The 21,532-nt window shown below is 44.0% G+C and overlaps 3 protein-coding genes across 3 annotated transcripts; 2 read left to right on the top strand and 1 right to left on the bottom strand.

The window, feature by feature from the left end:
* Positions 1–2,201: 2,201 nt before the first annotated feature.
* Positions 2,202–9,546, top strand: LOC109787552 (diaminopimelate epimerase, chloroplastic). The gene is made up of 10 exons (XM_020346097.4): positions 2,202–2,632; positions 2,798–2,965; positions 3,762–3,832; positions 4,066–4,123; positions 5,385–5,564; positions 6,264–6,348; positions 6,422–6,481; positions 6,737–6,810; positions 6,888–7,004; positions 9,185–9,546. Exons 1-9 carry the CDS (start codon positions 2,384–2,386, stop codon positions 7,002–7,004), a joined length of 1,062 nt encoding a protein of 353 aa, XP_020201686.1. The 5' UTR covers positions 2,202–2,383; the 3' UTR covers positions 9,185–9,546.
* Positions 9,547–12,080: 2,534 nt separating this feature from the next.
* Positions 12,081–15,381, bottom strand: LOC109787554 (myb-related protein MYBAS2). Its single transcript, XM_040389025.1, has 5 exons — positions 15,209–15,381; positions 13,324–13,415; positions 13,156–13,266; positions 12,900–13,029; positions 12,081–12,808 (listed from the first exon to the last, which is right to left on the bottom strand). Exons 1-5 carry the CDS (start codon positions 15,364–15,366, stop codon positions 12,346–12,348), a joined length of 954 nt encoding a protein of 317 aa, XP_040244959.1. The 5' UTR covers positions 15,367–15,381; the 3' UTR covers positions 12,081–12,345.
* Positions 15,382–20,252: 4,871 nt separating this feature from the next.
* Positions 20,253–20,732, top strand: LOC109748697 (uncharacterized). The gene has a single exon (XM_020346093.1). The coding sequence runs from the start codon at positions 20,253–20,255 to the stop codon at positions 20,730–20,732; it is 480 nt and encodes a 159-aa protein (XP_020201682.1).
* The last annotated feature ends 800 nt before the right edge of the window (positions 20,733–21,532 follow it).

Raw genomic sequence — 21,532 nt, 5'->3', positions numbered from 1 at the left:
ACAACCTTCAATGAAAAAAGCTTCAACCGAAATGACACAAAAAGCCTTGACCAAGCGCTGCTAAAAAGAAAATAGCTACAACTTTTGGTAGAAAAGCTTCAACGGTTGTTGGAAAAAGCTCCAACCATTGAGAAAGAAAGCTACAACTAGACACTATGAAAATAAGAAAGTTTCAGCCAGCAAAGGCTGGAGGTGGAAAAAGATGATAAAACGCTGCAGTTTTGCTACATGCTTCAACCGGCATAGATTTTGCTACAATCGGCATAGCATTTTGCTACGACCGGCGTCACGTTTTGCTACAACACATAGCTGACATTGCGTAGCGTTTTGCTACAACTAGCATCGATTTTTGCTACAACCGGCATAACGTTTTGCGACATCCATCACGGCTGAGCTGCGAGGCTCGACGGCGACGACGACATTTTTGCTGCAACCGTCGTAGGTTTTTGCTATGTCCGGCAACGGCTTTTGTTACATCCGTTCATTTTTTAGATGCAAATGTTGCTACCTGCAATGGCGAGCTACAACCAGCGACGACGGCGACGTTTCTTTTTTGCTGCAACCGTGTCTCTATTTTGCTACGACCGACAACGAAAAATACTACAACGGGCAATTCTATTTGCTGGAACCAGTCAATCACCAGCGAGGCGGAGCTGCATCAATGGCGTGCGCGGGCGGCGAGGGCGGGATCCATCCATGGCGAGTGTGGGCGGCGAAGCTGCATCCATGGCAAGCGCGGGTGGCGGAGCTGCATCCATGGTGAGCGCAGATCTCTAACGAGCGTGGGCGGCGAAGCTGCATCCATGGCGAGCGCGGATCTCGGGCAAGCGCGGACGGCCGGCGAGGGCGCCCACCGGCGACGAGGAACGCCGCGGTGGTGCTTCAAACTCAGCCGTTTTCTCGCGGGGATATGGCATGGTGTCGGCGGTGCTCGGGCCGTTGCATTTTTTTTTGAAAATGACTCGTGAAGAGGACGAAGCGATGGACAGATCTGACGGCTATTAATCGCTGCATCGGGCGGCCAAGGTTGGACCGGCCCAACTGTTGGTCCGGTGCGCCGGCATCTAGCGTCGCCCTTTTATGTATCTATTCCGCCTGATGGATTTGCAATCTGAAAGTCGATTTACTATTTGGATTTTAGGGAATCTGCTTGGGACTCTAACATATGGCATGGTAGGACGGGTCAACACTCGTCGGACAGCTCAAAATCTTTATCTTTACCTAATAATAAAGCAAATTGGGTTTCTTTCGTCCGTCATGGCATTTTTCAGAAACGTCCCTCTATTTCAGAGAATTCAACCCGCCGTCCGGATTTAAGTCACATCCGAACCGTTATTTTACATTTTTCGAAACCCCCTAATGTTTTAGATAATTCATCCGCGGATCATATTTAAGTCAAACAAATGCTTTTTAAAATCATCCATATCTTTTAAACCGTAACTCCGATTTGAACATGTTATATATTAAATTTGATTAGAAAAATATGTAGAATATGAATATGAGATTATTTTTACCTGTTAAGTATTTTTAAATATTATTTTGGAATATATTTGAGTCAAACCAAATGATTTTCTAAATTATCTGTATCTTTTAAACCGTAACTTCGATTTAACATATTATATATGAAATTTTATTAGAAAAATGTGTGGAATCTAAATATGATGTTAATTTTACCTGTTAAATATTTTTAAAATATTGTTATGGAAGCAAACTTATAATTTATAGCGCAAGATTTTTTTTCATACCGATGGCGATCCAGATTGCAAATAAACACCACACTATAACCATATAGGGAAAAGAAAACATCGATAACTACACATGCATACCTCTGAAAAATGTCGCAGGGGAAAACAACAGATTTCTCATCGCGAGAGTGAGAGAAAGCGAGAGAGGGAGAGAGAGAGGGAGAGGGAGGAGAGAGTGAGAGAGAGACGCCTTAGGATTAACCATATTCAACACACGTTTTTTATTGTTTTGTATGAACACCGAGGCCATCGCCGGCGAGGGTGAGAAGGAGGATAAGCGGCAACACAAATATGATGCCTCGCAAAAATAAGGGAGATGGACCTATTGTGGTCTTGAGTGATGGTTGTTGAGTTAAGAGCGTGTGTTATGTTTTCTCTTCCGTTGCAACGCACGGGCTCTTTTTCTAGTAATAATAATAAGAAGAAAAAAAGTCCACCCGATGCGCAGAGGATCGTGCTCCGTCCAGAAAAAAAAAATCAGGCCATGTTAGCCCAGATAACCCTCGCCTTCAATGACAGTGGGCCAACGTGTCACATGGAGCCCGCTTGCATAGAGCAGAAAGCTCCCCGTCATTAGCCGGCAGCGACGGCGACAGGGACCCTCCCCCAAACCCCTCCCCGCTCTCGCACTCGTCGCCATGTCGCCCGCCGCCGCCGCCGCCAGAGCCACATCCTTCGCTGCCAACTTCACCACCTCCACTGCCCCCTCCTCGGGCGGTCGCCTCCTCCGTCCGTTCCGTGGGAATCCGCGCCCCCGCCGCGCCGTCGCCTCGATGGCCGTGTCCGCTCCCAAGTCGCCAGCCGCCGCCTCGTTCCTCGAGCGCCGCGAGTCCGAGCGCGCGCTCCACTTCGTCAAGTACCAGGGCCTCGGCAACGACTTCATAATGGTGATGCTTTTCCCTCTCTCGTTCTTCTTTTCAAGCTACCACACGTTGTGAATACATTTGGGGGTGACATGCCGCTACCAATTCGTGCAATCCTTGCCGTTTTAGATTCTGTGCTGTTGCTAATTTTATTTATGTTATTTTGATGAATTCTGTTTGGGTTGGTAGGTCGACAACAGGGATTCGGCTGTGCCGAAGGTGACACCGGAGGAGGCGGCGAAGCTATGCGACCGAAACTTTGGTATTGGTGCTGATGGCGTCATCTTCGTCATGCCGGGGGTCAACGGCGCGGACTACACTATGAGAATATTCAACTCCGATGGCAGCGAGCCGGAGGTGAGCCGCTGTTTCATTACATCACTGAATAACGTTGGGCCATCGGAAATGAGTTATGGGTTATCTGGCATTATGTTCATATCAGTTATGACCATTCTCTGCTGTGACATCTTTGCCGACATGCATATAGTTTCGTGACATTGTCTGTAGAAGGGAAAATGTAGGATGTAGCTGTACAAGCTCCTGTGATGCTTGAAGTGTTGTCTGGGGAAAACTATAGCCTGCAAATCCAGTCTCTGTAGCTAGTTTTATAGTAGTTCACATTTTCTGTATACTGATACATGTACTGTCAGTCTACTTACATAATACTCCCTCTGTAACTTAATGCAAGACATTTTTGCAGTTTAATTTAAACTGCAAAAACGTCTTACATTAAGTCACAGTGGTTGTAGATCATAGAGTTGGTCGTCTAGAGTGTGTTCATAATACTCTATCCAATATATTGAGGATCTATCTAGAATCATCCACAGTATACCATACATGTCCCTGCATAATATGCATGTTTTGCATATTTATCAAATTGTGAGCTTGACGGACTGTAAAGGTTTGGAAGTGCTATTATGTTTCAACCCTACTGTACAAAGCAGCATTTTAGTCATACACTTCACACCATGTCAATGAGCTGCCTTCCAGAGGGAATTAAAGTTGGCATATGTTTTTTTTCTTCTAGTTGTTCACTTGTTCTGCACTGTGTTTTTTTATCTCAATTTTTGCTAAAAAAAGTGTTCACTATGGATCTTGTTACCATGAATTGTTTCATATGTATTTTTCATCCATTATGTATTTTATGTTTCAGATGTGTGGCAATGGAGTTCGTTGCTTTGCTCGCTTTATAGCGGAGGTTGAAAATCTACAGGGAACACATAGGTGCCAATTCATGCACGAACTTTTCAATATCCTTTGATAATTAAATTGGGAGTGAAATGGTAGGAAAGTTCCACCCGTAGATTTAATCTGTCTACCAGAATCCCAGTTTAATATTCATATAGTTCTAATTGGATGGTATCCTGTTCTTTAAAGTGGGTACTGGTAATTTGGTACTCCTATATAGATGAACCATTATTTTAATTGCCCCCTAAAGTTACATTCTCGTGTTTCAGCTTCAAAATCCATACTGGCGCTGGATTAATTATTCCTGAAATACAAGACGATGGAAAGGTAAATGCCAAGTTTGTTTAGTCATTTATTATTGTTGTCGCTAAATTTGGAAGGCATACACCACCATAGTTTTCCATTCATATTATTCAATCATGAGCAAGGTAAACTATTCGTTTTCATCTCCAGCAGCCTGCTATAGTTTGTTCCTGGCTCTGCAGTGGTTCAGGATTGTTTTAAGAGGAAAATATGTTTTTCGTCCCTCAAGTTTACAAAAAGTAGACACTCAGTCCTTCAAGATTTTTTGGGCGACATTTAGTCCCTCGTGTCTCAAAACCTTGCAAATTTCATCCAAAACCAGACACAAAGGGCGCGACCGGGAACTCCTGGACCTTGGAGTGGCGTTGAGTGCGCCGTACAGGTCCTAATTGCGGGTGCAACAGGAGGTCCCTGTCAGCGGGAGTCGCATGGCCAGCAGTGCCCGCCCCACGCGGCCGCTGCTCAGCACTACTCCCCAAGCACGATCCCTGTGCGGATGGTGAGGAAGGAAGGGTAGGTAGACGACAAAGGATACCGGCTCAGATCCGGCAGCGGTTGGCTGGATCTGGCGGCGCGGGGAGTCATTTGCGGGTGGGGAGCGAGGGCAGCGCGGGGGACTGCGGGTAATAGCGGTGGCGCTGAAAGGTTGTGTCCTCGCTGGCCAGTGGCAGAGGGGGGCGGCGGGGATGAACGGCTGTAGGAAAAAGTTAAGGGGGGAGAGAGAAAAATAATACCCCATCCAACGTGGCAAGTGGGTACAAAAAACCCGCGACATGTCAGCGGTTTTCCCCTCATTTATGGTTTTGGACGATTTGTGTCAGGTTTTGGAATATGAGGGACTAAATATAGCAGGAAAAAAGACAAGGGACCAAATGTCTACCTTTTGTAAACTTGAGGGACGAGAAACATACTTTTCTCTTGTTTTAAACCTGCCTTAGCTTCCATGCCTGTTGCAATTTGCTAATAGGACGAACTTTTATGCTAGCATTGTTGAGTAACTGGCAAAAACTTGCACAATTTTCAGTGTGCTTGCAAGAACAATGTCATGTAGCAAGCATTTCATAATGGTTGCTATAATCTTAATTATTTTCCAAGGTTTTGCAATTTTCTTGGACACTTTAAACTGTTGAATCCCCTGGCGTCTTTTCTTGCCCCCATTAGCCTTGAGAGTGTTCCCTTCCTACCAAATTTCAAAGCACCATCTTGTCTATATGGTTGTCTTCCAACTCTGAACTTATATTGTCGATAATAATCACATATTCCAATATATTTATCTTGTTCCCAGGTTAAGGTTGATATGGGCGAACCCATTCTTTATGGACCAGATGTTCCCACAAAACTGCCATCCACCAAGAATGAAGCTGTTGTAAAAGCGGAATTGGCAATTGACGGGTTAGCATGGCATGTAACCTGTGTTAGTATGGGCAATCCTCATTGCATCACGTTTGGTTCAAAAGAGTTGAAGGTAACGGTTTGCGAATTGCCCGTTTACATGTTTTGAACTTTGCTTTATTCTGTCTATACGGATGAAAAAATGCCTGCCTTCCCTCAACAAATAGATTTGCAACTTCATTTCCTTTTCTTTCAAACTGCCTTTTGTCAAAGCTCAGAAATTTCTTTATGCCAACTGAATTTCATCTCTGCGTGTTCTAACTCCAGTTTTCTATGACCAAAAGGTCCTTTTAGCAAAGACATCGCCTAACAATTTATGTGAACTTCTGTTTTGTTTTGCATCTGCAAGCTTTTCTGCCTTCTCTGTGTGCTTCTTCTGATACAAAATGACGCAATTTTGATGAATGTCTTTTCGAGAAAAAAAAGTGGACCAGTGGGTTTTCTTTATGAAAACAATAGGGAGGGATCGGTTGTCTTTGCATTCCATTTTGTTCATTGCCAATTGTCACCAAGTATTTTTTCTCTTCAATAAATTTGTGACAACACCAATGTTGTATGCCTTTGGACTGCAAGGAAAGTTTCTTTAAGATGCATATTGTTACTGCTCAATTCGAGGTCCATTTTTGCAGATATTGTAATGAATTGCCTCTACCACCTGTCTGTTGTAAATTTTGCTACAAATGAAGTGACTGCTATTTGCTAGCAAATCATATTTAGGTCAGCCTACCTGAGCTGTTCAGATGAGTTTATTTTTTTCTTGGCTGGACCACAGGTTCTGCATGTTGATGATTTGAAGCTTAGTGACATTGGGCCCAAATTTGAGCATCATGAAATGTTTCCTGCTCGGACCAACACTGGTAACTTTTTATGCTGCTATATGCTTAATGTAAATGCCCTTGCATTTGTGTTTTATTAAGTTTCTTTCTGCAGAATTTGTGGAGGTCTTGTCTCGCTCACACCTCAAAATGCGAGTTTGGGAGCGGGGTGCTGGTATAACTGATATCCCCTTGATCTTCCTTCAATTTTATAGGACATGATTGTGCTTGAACATGAGAAATCCTTTCCCTCCCTGCATTATCTTTATATGTTATAAAAATGTTACACATCTTTTGGTCCTCCAAAACATTAACCCATAGTGTAAATAACTCCAATATCTGATGATTTTGAGTGAGATATCCTCTTATCTCCAGACATTTCTTTCATGTAGTGGATATTACAAAATAAAATTTATGACCTGGACTGTAGGAGCAACTCTTGCTTGTGGGACTGGTGCTTGTGCCGTTGTTGTTGCAGCTGTTCTTGAGGGCCGAGCTGAACGGGTCTGTACCTTATTATTTTGTCTACACTGTCAATTTTACCTTATTTGTTGATGTATATATTTTTTGTTGTGATACAGAAATGTGTAGTTGATTTGCCTGGTGGGCCATTGGAAATTGAGTGGAGGGAGGATAACAATCATGTTTACATGACTGGTCCTGCTGAGGCTGTCTTCTACGGATCTGTTGTACACTAGGTCAGCTTGCTGGCAGCTGCTCTATGAGGAATTAAGATTTGAGAAAATATTTAGAAGTTTATTATTCAAGTCATTATAATCAGCGTGCACAAAATATACATTTCTTTGTTTTGTTAGGACCTTCTGAATGGCAAGATTAGTTTAGTCTTTGTAGCGAGTCTTACTATTTTGAAGGTCATGCGTGTTGATTTAACCGAACTTAGTATTTCTGTTGTCTATTCTCCATTAATATGTGTTTGTTGAAAATGCATTCCTTGATCCTGACTGGGAAATATTATTAGGACAACACAAACTGAAAGGGCAAGCCACAGATTTAACAGTTTTACCTGACAAGTGACAATACTAATGGAGTTAGGGATTACAGGAGAATGCCTAATCTGTAGCCTCCTGAAGGAATAAGCAATTACAGTAGCCTACTACTCCCTCACTGTTCTTGTGAAAGAGTAGTAGGCTACTAGGCTGTTGTCATCAATGATTTCTCAATACAGTTGTTTACGGCGTTTTTTTTTAGAAAAAAAAACTTAAAATAAAGAAGAGCTAGCCCTGCTGTTAATAATTCTTTGTTTAAGTATATCATCACTTGTTTATGAATATTAATTAAAACCAGGTCAATTTTCCATAGTTATTGTCTCATCGCCCCCTCTCTCCTCAACCTTTTGGTTTAAAGTACAACCTCCAGCTATCAGAGCCACTCAAAAGATCCCCCCCCCCCCCCCCCCCCCCCCCCCCCCCCCCCGCTTGTTTTACTCTGGTTGGCCATGGTTTGTTCCTACGTGGGCACAACCTCAGCTTCTCTCCTCCCTTCATATCAGCATCAGATTTCTGCCCAAACTGATAAACTGTTTAGGAGAACATCAGTTCTGAAGTTTGTTGGTTCAAATTTTAACTAGAATTCAAACTGTCCAGAAAAATCTGAAAAATACAGAAAATGGTCCTCTGCTATGCCGGCACTGATACGGATACATATTTTATTCTCATTTTTAAAGTACAGGAATACGTTTTACTACTTTTAAAAATCACAAATAAATGTGTGTGGTTGCTAGGAACAGCAGATTACCTTGTTGTTCGCTCTTTTCCTCCAAGCCTGAACAATGTAAATATTGTAACTTTGAATAATGAAAATTGAAAGGTTCAGCAGCACATCAGTACACCACTTTTGAGTGTTTAAAGCATCGATCTACACTCCAAGTTCCAAATCCATGTTTCCATCTAGCAACAGCTAACAACAAGTGTTAAACGATACCAAGACAGAGAGGAAGCAACAAGCCAACAACCAAACATAAAAATGTCCAATATTACATAACATAGGTGGCAGTTCAGAACTTCAGTTCTGACATAGATATCAAATAGATAAGAACAGTTCAGTACTTCAGTTCTAGACATAGATACATACACCACAGCTCAGTAAACATCCCTGTTTTTGAGGTCCTCTGACAGAACAGTTAAAATCCAGCCGAAACCTAGCAATAGTTTAGGAGAGAATCAGTTCTGAAGTTTTTGGTTCAAAGTTTGGCTCAAAATTCAAACTGTCCTGAAGATATTCAGAAAACGTTGAGAATCAAACATAATCCCCTGACACTACCATTAAAATTTCAGTTAGAACTGACAATAGTTTAAGAGAAAATAAATTCTCAAGTTTGTTGTGAGGTGCTGATGTGAAGATTAGAAAGGAGCTGAGGTGGTGGGCACGTAGGACAAAAACCACGGTTAACCACAGTCAACAGGCAAGGAGGGTCTTCTCCGTGGTTTTGAGAGCTGGGAGTTGTCACTTAAACTTCACTAAGAGTTTGGGGGGTTGGCGTGTGGGGTGGGGGAGGGTAATGTGGATCTATCTCTTGTTGATTTTTTTCCGTCTTTTTATGCAAGTTTTAATTAGAATATCTTACTTGCCAACTGATTGATAGTTCTAATGCCATGCACAAGTTAGTACTTATTTAAGTGAGATGAAGATCTTTCTCTGACCCAATATTTAACTAGTGTACGAATTTCATTATGTTACAAGTTAGTTATAATGCATGAACTGATTGATAGTTCTAATGCCATGCGCAAGTTAGTAAGTGAAATGAAGATCTTTCTCTAAGCCATGATGCTATTGCACTATTTTGCCATAATTCATGAGTTCACATTATGCATGCAAATTCTTACCAGACTTTTTTTATTGTACTTGCCAAACTTTTTAGGTGCTGGGGACGAAGATGGAAGGGTTACATAACTCAGAGCCTGAAAAAATGATTACAAGGTCTCTCAAAACACTTTCCTGGTACCAGTGTCCCTCCCTTCTTGATAATGACTGCTCACTGTGGGCAAAAACGAGGGAATGCTATGGGCAGAATTAGAGGCTTTCTTTTGAACCAATTTAGGTGTATTTTACATTTTAACCTTTTGTACTCCTTCAGTATCATGTTAGAACCCTGTGTTGGGTTATGGATCTGTCCTGTCTTCTTTCTTTGCTAATAAGCTTGGGCTGCCTATGCATAGCTTGAATATTGTTGTCTACAAATTTACCTTGATTTACTGCATAATGATTGGGCTTATCTGTTAATTGGTGAGATTTGGTATTATCAGGAAGTTTTTGTATATGATTGGGCTTCTGATTGCTGACATCATGGGCTATTAGTCATTGTTAATTCACAACTAGAATTGTATTTATATGAAAGAATGAGTGTTACTTATCTTCAAGACATGTTGGATAGTAATCCATGTTTGCTAGTTAACATTTCTGGCATCCTGGAGCTATCATCTGATCAACTGTTTTGAACTTCACTGGTTAAATGCAGTGTCATGTACCTGGTTCCTGCATATATATGTAAAATGTGTGAAAATAATTTCATCCAAACCAACTGATGCGACTATGTCCAGAAAGAAAGAAGAAATAACATCATACAAGTTGGTGAATTTGTTATTCTTGTTTGCATTTGATGTATTTTCACTTGAAGACAAGTGTGGGACTTTGGAGGTTTGGACCCGTTTGCTCCTCCCTGCTCGGAAAGCCTTTCCATGTATATGAATTTGCTTGAAGTGCCAGCCATGTGTTTTCTCATTTCTGTCTCAAGCACTATTATACTTAACATCACTCATGCATCATATCCTTGCACTCGTGTGCCCCTATTTTATTAGCCATGTGATCTTTCAGATTTAGCCCCTCGACGTAAAATTTTGACATGTGATGGCCTTGGATCATCTGTTTTGAACTTTTAATTGCTAGATTTACTAAACATTTACATTTAGATTCGTCAGAGAACAATTGAGCAAAACTGCAGAACACTTTGTTCAGGATTCATCCTGCCAAGGCTCTCTCCATTTTATGGCATTGGTGTTCTGTCTTGTTTCTTGTCCAAAGCACTTTTGTCTGCCTTATTTTGATCTTTATCATATTTTTAATTCACCCTGCTAAGTTACAACTATAAGTTTTTTAAGTTGCTGGGGGTCCACAGTCATCCTACCGCTATCAGCGCTACCCTCTTTTTGGTTTTTCTGGAGGCACCATACGACAATATTGGTTGGGTCCAGGTGGTTAAGCACTAGGGATTTTGTTCAATCAAAAGATAAATGAAGGGTCAGTTTCACTAAAGTAGATGATACAAAGTTCTCTATACAGGCCACTTATAACCACCTTCTAATTCCCCCATCACCGTGTAATTTCTGCTTTCCTGCACACATAACCTGCAAGATTGCTAGAAAATTAGTGCAAACCCAACTTTAATGAACTTGAATTCTAATGCTAATCGATCAATTCTTTTTCTAAAGAAACCAAAGAAGAAAAGATAGTCCACTTGCTTTTTTTTTAACTTTTCATCTTTTTGCAGGCTAGGCTATAGACATTGATAATTCTGTAGCCACGAGATGATGAGCCCATTGTAGAGCATTCTGTAAAAGAACTAGACAGCTTTTGCTTGCTTGCTGCTGTTTATGACGTGTTTCAGAAGTTTCCTATTTGTCCTGCTTAGATCAAAGATTTTCCCTCCATTTCAATCTTTTAAGGCCAATGCACACTTTTATTAGGGTCAAATTTTATAAGCTTTAGCCAACAGTTGGTCCATCAATCTGTATGTTTGGTCATGTAAAAACCAAGACAATGTAGTTACAAAATTAAAATAAAACTAAGACCATGTATACTTCTATGTTTGAAAATAGTTGTAAAGTACTCATATGCTGCGATGTAGATATATTGTCGAAATGCATCTTGAAAAACAATAATTTTTTTGGGTCTTTTACTTAACGAAGGAAGTACTATCTCCCAGCACAACATTCATGAACTTTGCCTGTAATTTTCATATAGTAGCATATATGGTTACGCATTTATTTCCCGAACCACTGTTTCTAGGTAGTAGGTAGCCATCAGGGCCATCAATCTGCCAATCATCTGCTTTGCGTGCTTGTGTTGCATTGTATGTCAGAGTTCACTATTTTGTCTTTCTTTTGTAACCATGATTCTGAAATCTTGTCCTCCAACTGTATGACTTGTTCATATGCATGAAGGGTTAGGGGATAAAATTTTATACTTGAAGAAACGCTTTCTCAATCTAGAGCCAGGTTTAAGAAATAATTCTAAACATAGACTTGGGAGTTTCTGTAAATTGAAAGCTCATTTTTAGTGGAATTATTTTGTGTTTCGTTTGCTCTTCCAGATATTTGTTCTGTAATGTTTTGCCAATAGTCTTTTGGCTGTTCGACCTCGCATTTTATCTTCAAGACGTCGTGGACATGTGGCTCCTGACTCCTGATAGCTATGCCTTTTTTTTCCTATCCCGTAACTTGCAAGTTGCCACTATGGAATAGTATCACAGCTAGATGGGGACACTAGTTCCAGTTGACTTCTCCCTGGTTAATGCAAAGCAATCTTCAGCGGTTTTACCATTGTTTGTACTATATTTTTTTTTTGAGAAAACGCAGAAGATTTGCGTTTCATTGCATTGAAAAGGAAGGGGTTTCAGTTACATCCTCCTAGGAGGCAATTATACAGAGTGAGGGTGCTGCAATTAATCTGCAATTGTGAATACATTTCTATATTTTCAATTGAATCAGCATGATCTTCTCAGTTATAACATTTCTAGACCCAATCTGCAAGCATTTAAGTTGATATAACACCTGCTAATCATGTTTGCATTGGAAAAGTCTTACAGGAGATAGCTGATTATTGTGAATACAGAGTGGAAGTGTCCTTGCATTACATGTCTTGCACACTAGATGCTACATAGTAGATACATAAAACATGAGCACACTTGGAATGCTAGATAGATATGAATACTTTTTAGATCCATGCTAATGGTTCTTTCAACAAAAGCATTTCACTTCTGCTAGGTTGCAAGTAACTTAGTAATCTGATACAATATATATGGCTTCAATAACTGGGGCCAATTCCTTTACTGTAGCTAACTTGTGGGGCCATCTTTATCTCATCCATCTTCCAGCCTGCCTCAGGGCTGTAGTAATCCCACATCGGTGATGGTAGCAGAGGACCAGAGGGGCTGCTGTATGAATTATCCTTCCCGTCATGAAAGTTGACCCCAGAGGGTGCCTCAATCTCCATCCATATCTGATCCATGAGGTATCCATCCATGTCAGCAGGCGTGCCCTTCAATATGCTTGTGATGCAGCTACTGCCACCATGAAGCTCCTGCTCGCCAATTCCCATGATCGATGGCGTCTGTGGCTGAATGGATTGGTATGTCACTGAGGATGAAGATGATGAGGGTGACACGTTCCTCTTCCTCTCCTGTGCTTTCTTCCTCATATGTGTTCTCCAGTAGTTCTTGATCTCATTGTCGGTACGCCCTGGCAGCTTCCGTGCTATCCTGGACCACCTATTGAAGAGCCTCCAGATATATCATTCATACATCATAATAGCAGAGGAAAGCTATCACCCAATTACTTAGGTTGTTCTTTGAATCAAACCTGTTTCCCCACCGAGCATGGAGCTCGAGGATGAGGCGTTCTTCATGGGGAGTCATGCGCCCACGCTTTAGGCCAGGGTGGAGGTAGTTAACCCACCGGAGGCGACAGCTCTTTCCTGTGCGGTTGAGGCCTGCATGGAGATTACAGAGGTTGAAGCAAGAAGAAAGTTATTAGCAAAGGTGACATTTGTTGTTGCGACTTTGCGCAAAATACTTCAATATAGCTACCTAATTTTTGGATCCCCCACCCCTCAAACCTGATACTTTGGCAATGAAATCCCAACGGCGTTCACCGAACAAACGGACAGTGCATACCAGTTGCATGTCCTCCTGCTCTGTCCATGGCCCTTTGCGTGTCTCTTCTCTCACTGTCACCATATCAACTCAGGATATAACGACAGTACCCTAACGTTGTTCGCTCCTACCTTGTATCGGCTGGGAGCCCGTCTTCTTGCTCTTCTTCCTTTGAGTGCTTGTGGGCTCCAGTTTCAGGACGAGATCCTTAATGAACTCCAGTCTGTTTGGGAGAAGAAGAATGAAGCTAGTAGGGAGAGAAGGAAGCTGACCTTTGTTGCCTAAGGGTCTGATGACTTTTGCCTCTCATTTATAGGCGAGGGAGGGAGCTCTTGGCCTCTTGGGGGTCATGTGATCTGGTGGGTGTGATTTGGAGCTCCCATAAAGACCCTATGTTCCATCATTTGGGCTGTCCTCAGATTCTAACTTATAAAGGTAGCTTTTCAATTGGCTCATGCTGCATAAGCTATATTGCAACTTCATAGTGTGTATATTATGAGGTCAGTTTATTTGGTTAGTGTGCGGATTTCATTGGTGCTAGCAGTATATGCCTTTTGGGGCTTACAAGGTACACACGAGTGCTGATGCATTATACTAGTAAATTGGTTGTTAATAGTGGGTGTCGTTTCAAATTCATGAGCTTCATATTTCTTGTTTGCAACTATACCTGAAAGGCTGAAACCTTTTAGCTTTGGTCAAGCTGTCCAGAAAAATAACTTATAAATTTAGTTGAATATCATATGCCCACCATTATTCATTCTAGCCTACCCCAACTTGTTTGAGACTAAAGGTTTTGTTGTTGTTGTTGTTGTTGTTGTTATTGTATCGTATATGCCCACCATTATTCATTATTGTGAGTGTTGATAACAAAATTCCTGTCACCACCAATTAGGCAGTTACTTCCTCCGTCTGGGTTTATTGCCTCTCCGTTTAACTACATCCGTTTAACAAATTTTGACCATAAGAATTATACTGTGGGAAACCTCATTCAAGTACAAATCTAATAGTATACCTTTTGTATCATACATCTCATATTATTTTAGTCAAATAGATGGTCAAAGTTTGAGCCAAAATACGAGGGGGCCCAATAAACCCGAACGGAGGAAGTGCTATTGGATTGTACTCAGTACTGGCTAGTTAAAATTAAAACATTTGACTCTTGCTGGTGATAGCCATCTGGTATGCTTTTAAATTTCAAATAGAAACCCCCTAAAAAAAACTTCAAATAGAAACACTGTTTCCCACATAAATAAGTCAGCAAGTATTTAGTGTTCATGCCACTACTGACTTGAAACCTCCACCAGGCTGCTAGCCAGAACTTCCTATTTCTAACTAATGTTAGACCTCTAACTTTGTACAAAACATGGTGATTCTGAAGGCGTAGCTGCTGCTTTCTTGATTCCTTTTCTTCTTTGATAGGAATATGGGATGTGATTCTTTTGTGTTTTCACGAGAAAGAAAAGCTGTTGTGCTTATCAACCTTTTGGTGCTTTGATAGACCACCATGCATAGAACTATAAGCAGTATTTTCTTTTTGTTGATTGATGTGAGAATTCTAGACCTATAATTACAATCAAACTGGATGGATATCCGATGCTCTTGAATCTTGACATACTAATTTTTTTTCAACAAAGGGTTTGCAGATTCACCCGTGTTTGGCGGTGTGCATGTGTGAAAGTTCAGGAAACATGCTTTGGTTTTAAATGAATCACTTGTGTTATGTGTTTGCTGAGGCACACATGCACACTACATTTTCCTACATAGAGTTGAATCCTGGAAAGTACTAATGCATAATGGTCTGTGCTAAACAGGAAACTGTTGACTGCTGGGAGAAATAAACAGTAATCAGCATTCAACTGTAAACCGGCTGTTTTTCCCTTTTATCTGGCTGAAATGAATTACTTTGAATTGACTGGTGAGTATTAATTCTCCTCCCTTTTGATTGGCGGTAGTAATTTAGAATGGAAATTACTACTTTGTGGTACATGAAACAGGTAATGTATTCTAGAATTTTACCTCTTGCTTGCGAATGGAAATGGGAATCTTGGTGAAGTCTCTATCTGGTTTCCTTGGTTTTCTTTTTCTGTCCTCTTGATATGAAAAGCAGTATTGGCCTTTTTGTCAGCCATTATCATTGGCACGGAGGACACCATCCCACCTTTTTTGTCAGCCATTATCGAGGCTCAGAAAAAGATCTTACAAGTTGATATCATAGGCACAGCCCAGCACACCTACTACTGCTGAGTGCCTGCACAAACCTGTCCTTGCAAGAAGTGTCCTTCTAGAGCTGTTTGGGCCAAAGCTGAGATCAAGCTTTTTGTGAATATGTGGTCACAAGCTGACCGTAGCCTTGGACGGATGTTCTTCATCGTTGTGCAGCCGAAACGATGCACGATGTGTCTTGGAAGTTTTGAGCATCCTTTTTTGAATGTCTGGGTGCCGTCAGGTCAACTTATGCTCCATTAGCGATCCCCAAGTTACTCCCAAATTATGTTTGCTTTGCTTTATTAAGAAATATTTTGGCCCCGACGACACGTGTTATACGATAACACGTGACATGATTGATTATTGACCGGGGTGTTAGGACATGCTGCTCCATTTTAGTTATATGCTTAATGATCCTGCATCATCTATCTCTCGCCTTTTTTCCCCTTGCTGCCATCATCCATGCTGAAGCCTAGTTTTTTTGCCTGCATCATGCGCAAAGATTGTTGCGGAGCGTGGCGACCACTTGAGCAGAGGGGTAGGGCCGTGAGAAATAATTTGATCTATGGGACCTAACTCCTCCATTACTGTACCACCATTTGTTTGTTTCTCTCTGAAAAGTCTGGTTAACAGAAGGGAAATGATTTCCTGGCGTGTGCCTCGGCTGTGACAGCCAAAAAGTCACGGAAGAAGCTAGCTCTGGTCCGATGTGGAGGCCACTCACCCACACCCCGCTCCGATCTGTGCTGCAGTCCACTTTGGGCTGCTGCTGCGGGGTGGCCTCCTCTCCTCTCAGCAGCCACCACCTTTTTATCTTGGCATCTTGCTTTTGGGAGCCTCCTCCCAACACCGCTGCAGCGCGGCACGCTACTGTTCCACCCCACTAGTACAAAGGAGCCCCATTCTTTGCTCTATTTTCCTCTCCTTTCTTTCTCCATTTCTTGTGCCTTGTTGTTTTGCTGTGTTGGACCTCTCTTGTGTCCCTATCACCTGCCGTGTAGGTGACCGCCGCAGCCCGCTTCTTCTTCTGGCAGTGGCAGAATGCACTATCTTCATTTCAGGAGCGGTCGGTCATCATCGTCGGTGCGAATTTCAATTTCAGTGCCAATCGAGTGCTCCGTGGAAACCTCCACACGTACAACTGCAATCCTTCTTCTTGACGCCTTCACTATGCCTGTTCCAGAAATTTCTGGTTTGCGTGTGCAACTGCGCTGAATTAGTTAGTGGCGAGAACAGTAGTGCGGTGCCTGGAACAGCCTGGTAAGAAGGGTTCAGTAATCTGTTCCTGGCTATATAGCAGTTGAGTTAAATTTCGACAATTCTTAGTGTGTGTCATGTTCCCTTCATGCCACTGTGGCTGGCTGGGCAATGACAAGTTTGTCCATTCTTCATCAATTCACCTCTCTTTATCTCTGAGCCTGCCTGGCTGTTTTTGCTTTACTGAGACGTTGGTCGACTGTTCAAGGCCCCAAGAGTCAGTCGGGGTCTCAGTGGTCACCATGTCCCCTAAATTTTCTTCTCATACCTTTGTCCTCCATTTCTGCATGTGTGCCATGCCATCTTCGATCGATTACATAACATATCTGTTTCTTTTGGATTACTAGTACAAAGGAAACAAATACAAAGTTTCTCATCTCGCACCGTTTATCATGTGGCTACACAATATTTCTTTGATGTATCCGAGAGTAGTCGTTGTACCACTATTTGCAGCTATTCCCTTTTGACAAAACTGCGTCTTGCCAGTTTTCTTCTTTTTTTAATCGTGCAAAAGTGACCCTATGTGCTCCCATGAAAGGCCACTTCACATATTCTCATGACAATGAGGTTTTGGACGTATTATTCCCCCCTTTTCTTCCTCTTTCCTTTTTCCTTACTTATTCCTTCCGTAAGCGGCGGAGCCACCTGGTAAAAACAAATGGCACAGTTACGCCACAAACATAGATATATTCGTTTCTTAACCTTGCTGCAATTGGTTGCCGTCATCAGCCATGATGTTTCGGTTGGATTCCCATGGTTTATAAGGAAAACCAACGGCACCCACGTTTCGAACGTCGATTCGCTGCATCTAGATTCGTTGCAACGATGGCGAAACTAGGGCAGCTCCAACGTCAACCTGTAAATTTATTCCGGCATCCGTCCGTGGATAGGGACCAGTCCGTGGACACGGATACAGGAGGCCATGATCCAACCGTATTATGTATATGTCCGCTATTAAATTCAAATTCAAATATACTCTGATATCAGACAAGCACTGGATCGCATGTCTGATCACAATAAAAAAGAGGCAAATATGCTTAGTTTTTACATGTCCGAATCCAAAAGAACATCAGTCCGACAGTCCGTGCATTTCTGCCCTGCCGGACCGGCAATCCCAACAGTTGCTCCCCGATCAAGAAGTTGCTGCCGCCGTCGCATAGGCAGCCTCCGCGTCCGCGTCCGCCTCCGCCTCCGCCTCCACAGTGTCCTTATAGTCCGCTGCCGCCAACTCATCTTTTTGTCGCTGCAACATTTGGTAGCGGACGGATTGCACGATCATTCTTGCGTCGGCATCCAAAGAGTTGACATTCAAGGTCAACATTTTGGCATCCTCCGTATTGGCGGTGATCTTCACCCTCTTTTCCTCGAGCGCGTCCTTCCTCTCTTCGAGCTTGAGCTTCTTGTCCGCCGCCTCCATCAACAGTTTGAACCTCTCTGCCTTCTTCTCCTGCTTGATGTCCGAGCGCCTCACGCGTGCCTGCTCCTTCTTCGCCAGGATGTACTCGAACCTCTCCGTCAGTTTGGCCGCCGCACCTTCTCGCTTCGCCCTTTCCTCCTTCCACTTCTTCTCCCGTAAATTTTTTCTAACCTTTTTCGGCGGTTCATGGGTTGGATCGGTAGGGTTACCGGTTTCTTCCTCGTTGGCTTGGGCGGCGGTCTTGGCAATGAAAAGGTTGCACTTCGGTTGCCCATTCAACTTCCACCAACAATGCATGACGGTGAAGGACTTCTTCTCCAACTTCTTGTACACCACACAAGCACGAGTAGGCTACAAAGTGAAACAATGTCGACAATGCATATCCGTCTAGTGAGCAACAAAACAATACATGTCCAGCTAGTGATCAACCAAACCAAAGCATATCCGGCTAGTGATGAACTTACTTGCTTGGTGATTTGTGCACCGCTAGGCCATCGTGCAATGAGATGCTTCAAGTGCCCACAATACTTGGACACGACCTCTCGGATAGTGTACCATCGATGGTTGAGGGACTTCCATTCACGGTTGTGGATGACCGCACTGGAGTAGGGCACGAAATGCTTATGTTCATGGAACCATATGTGAATGTCCTCCAAAAGGTTGTGCCCTTTTGCTCCGTGCCATGGATCGGATCAATGCTAGTGGCCATCCATACATCGAACAACAACTCGTCCTCCTGCATGTTGAAGCTTTCTCCTCTACCCTTCTTCTTCGGATCGCCGGTTGTATCATCCATATCATTATCGTTGTCGTCCTCCTCATCCTCATCCTCCGGCTGCTGCTCTCCGGCGGCCCAATGCTATTATTGTTGCGTGTCATCGCCGGTCTGGGTGTAGGACTGTTGCTGCTGTAGTTGCCAGACTGGGTGGGATCCGAGTCTTCCACCTGCCCATCCTCATAGCCCCCCTCCCTCGTCTACGTCGTGGATGCTGTCGAACATCTCCCTGTCCGCGTCGTGCGCCTGCTCCCCTGCTCTAGGCATTCTAGCGAATAGCGTGCGGGCACCCATCTGCTCCGCAGCTGTCATCTGCACATGGATGAGCCGTGGCGAAGAATACTCGGAGAAGAGCGGGGCCGCGTTAACGTCGATGATGTAAGGCACCGTACCGGTGGGGGTTTCGAGCTTCTTGGCGGTGTAGTAGTACGGAGGCTTGTAAGACTCCGACCATGGCGTGCCAATCGCCTCGGCCACCACGACCTCCACGCCCATTGCCACCACCAGGGCCACCGGCGGCCAACCGCTTCTTGAGCTTCTCCCCCAGCTTGGGACAAGCCGATCTGCATGTCGGTAATCTTAGACTTGACAGGACAAACACTTGTGCAGTAACCCCTGAGACTCAGGTCGGGCACAAGTTGCCGACCTGAGGATCAAAATCTTCCTCGGTAGTAGCTTGTAGTTAAAATAAATCCGTTGATCCAGTAGCCCCCGAGAATCATGCCAATCTGGAAACAATCGTCCCGAGAATTGAAATCCTGCTTGAAAACTTGTACTTAGAACAAACGGATGTGCAGTAGCCCCCATACTCAGGTCAGGCAGATATGGCCGACTTGAGCATCGATATCTCCTCGGGGACCCTATGGCACTGATGTCTTCTACTCACTTCTATTCTTGGAGACTTTATTGGGCCTCCAATCGCATAGGATTGTAGGGCAACATTAAATTTCTCTCAAGTACATGACCTAAGATTTATCATTCCACGTAAGGTGTAGGTTGAAAGTTATCCATCTCAAACAACACTGCAATTAGATACAGGTAGTCTCTTGTATCTCCAACACATCCAATACAACCGTTAGAGCATCTCCAACAGCGGCGCCAAAAGACGCGCGCGCGGTAAACTGTCATTTTAGCGCGCGCGAGACGTTTTCGCGTGCTCCAGCGGAGGCGGGAAACAATTGCGCGCGCGGGGGAGAATGCGGGCGGTCGCGTGCTAGATTTGGCGCACCGCTTCCGGTGCGCCTATAAATTGTGGCGCTCGCCACGCGGCTCCCACCGCTATCCACACTGCCACGCGCGCTCTTCCCGCTTCCTCTGCCGCTTCCTCGCCGCTTCCCCGCCCCGCCACCACCGCGCACCACCCCGCTTCCTCTGCCGCTTCCCCGCCCCGCCACCACCGCGCCACCATGCCGCCGCGCCGCCGGGGATCTTCGGGCTACCGCGGCGTCCGCGAGCGCCCCTCCGGTGCCTTCTACGCTGAGATCCGGTCCGGCGACGTCCGCCTCGGCCTTGGCACGTTTGAGACCGTGCACGAGGCCGCCCGCGCGTACGACGCTGCGGCGTGGCACCTAGAGAGGCCTCACGTGCAGATGAACTTCCACGACGTCTACACGCGCGAGCAGGCGCAGACCGTCGCCCCTCCGCCTCGTCTTATAACAGACCAGGACCGTGAGGAACACCATCGGCGGCAGTGCCGCCTCCTCATCATCGAGGAGGACGAGCGAGCCATGGCGGAGTGGCGCCGGCGCCACCCGGAGGACGTCACCTACGAGAACGCCTTCTGGGCGGAGAGGACGGTAAGGCACCGCGCAGAGCGGGGGGACAGGCGTCGGCGGAAAGCACTGGCCATATCACAGTGCGATCTCGTTAACGTAGGTGGGAAGTAGTTCTTTGACTCAGACGATGATCGTTGGGATGACTTGTGGCTCGATACCTCGGACAACGCGAGAATGATGATGACAACTCAGAGTAGGTTCTAGTTGCACAGTAGTTTTTATCTAGTTGCACCGTATTTTCTTTATCGTGTTGGACTAGTTTTTTATCTATCTATGCTATGATGAACTATGTACGCATTGTGAAATATCTATGTATCTTTTTTTTAATCTATGCATATGTTTTTTGTATATTTATAGTTCGAAGTGCATATGTTGTTTGTGCGAGAGCGCGTGCAATTTTTTGCAGCGGCTGCTGGAGCGGCTCGCGCGCGCTAAAATTTGCAGTGGCTGCTGGAGCAAGCGCACCGCGCCACGCTAAAACCGGCGATCCGCGCGCTGCAAATGGGTTTTTAGCGCGCCGCGCGTTGGCGGCTGTTGGAGATGCTCTTAGTTTTATATGTGCACTAGTTCGAACAACAATGTTATATGGATGGTAAAGTAGCTTTTTGTAATCTGAATAAATACAGGCAACAATGTAACAAGTAACAAAAGTGAATACAGATGGTGTTTCAATGCTTGTAAGGAAGGCCTAGAGTTCATACTTTCACTAGTGCCAAGTCTCAACATCATGAGCATAGTTAAAACACATGATAAGCCCTCAAAAAGTGTGTTAAAGAATCACTCCAAAGTTTCCTCTTTCGTCGAATCAAATTAAGATGAGATCGCGTAGGTGCGCTAACATCAAACCACCTCTGAGTCGTCTTTCCAATCTTAGTCTATTGAATCACCCCAATGCCTCAACGGGCAGCCCA

Source organism: Aegilops tauschii, chromosome 5 (genome assembly GCF_002575655.3).
Source record: "Aegilops tauschii subsp. strangulata cultivar AL8/78 chromosome 5, Aet v6.0, whole genome shotgun sequence".
NCBI lineage: Eukaryota > Viridiplantae > Streptophyta > Magnoliopsida > Poales > Poaceae > Aegilops > Aegilops tauschii.
Note: the sequence above shows the minus strand (reverse complement) of the source record. Positions and strands in the feature narration are given on the sequence as shown.

Bases quoted from the DNA above. Each gene is read 5' to 3' on its own strand.
- LOC109787552 (XM_020346097.4), top strand. From the start codon at position 2,384: ATGTCGCCCGCCGCCGCCGCCGCCAGAGCCACATCCTTCGCTGCCAAC. The intron at 2,966-3,761 runs GTGAGCCGCTGT...TTTATGTTTCAG, and splicing joins CCGATGGCAGCGAGCCGGAG to ATGTGTGGCAATGGAGTTCG. The intron at 6,482-6,736 runs GTATAACTGATA...CCTGGACTGTAG, and splicing joins AGTTTGGGAGCGGGGTGCTG to GAGCAACTCTTGCTTGTGGG.
- LOC109787554 (XM_040389025.1), bottom strand. From the start codon at position 15,366: ATGGCTGACAAAAAAGGTGGGATGGTGTCCTCCGTGCCAATGATAATG. The intron at 13,416-15,208 runs GTAAAATTCTAG...TCTCCCAAACAG, and splicing joins TTTCCATTCGCAAGCAAGAG to ACTGGAGTTCATTAAGGATC. The intron at 13,267-13,323 runs GTAGGAGCGAAC...ATATGGTGACAG, and splicing joins GGGCTCCCAGCCGATACAAG to TGAGAGAAGAGACACGCAAA.
- LOC109748697 (XM_020346093.1), top strand. From the start codon at position 20,253: ATGCCGCCGCGCCGCCGGGGATCTTCGGGCTACCGCGGCGTCCGCGAG.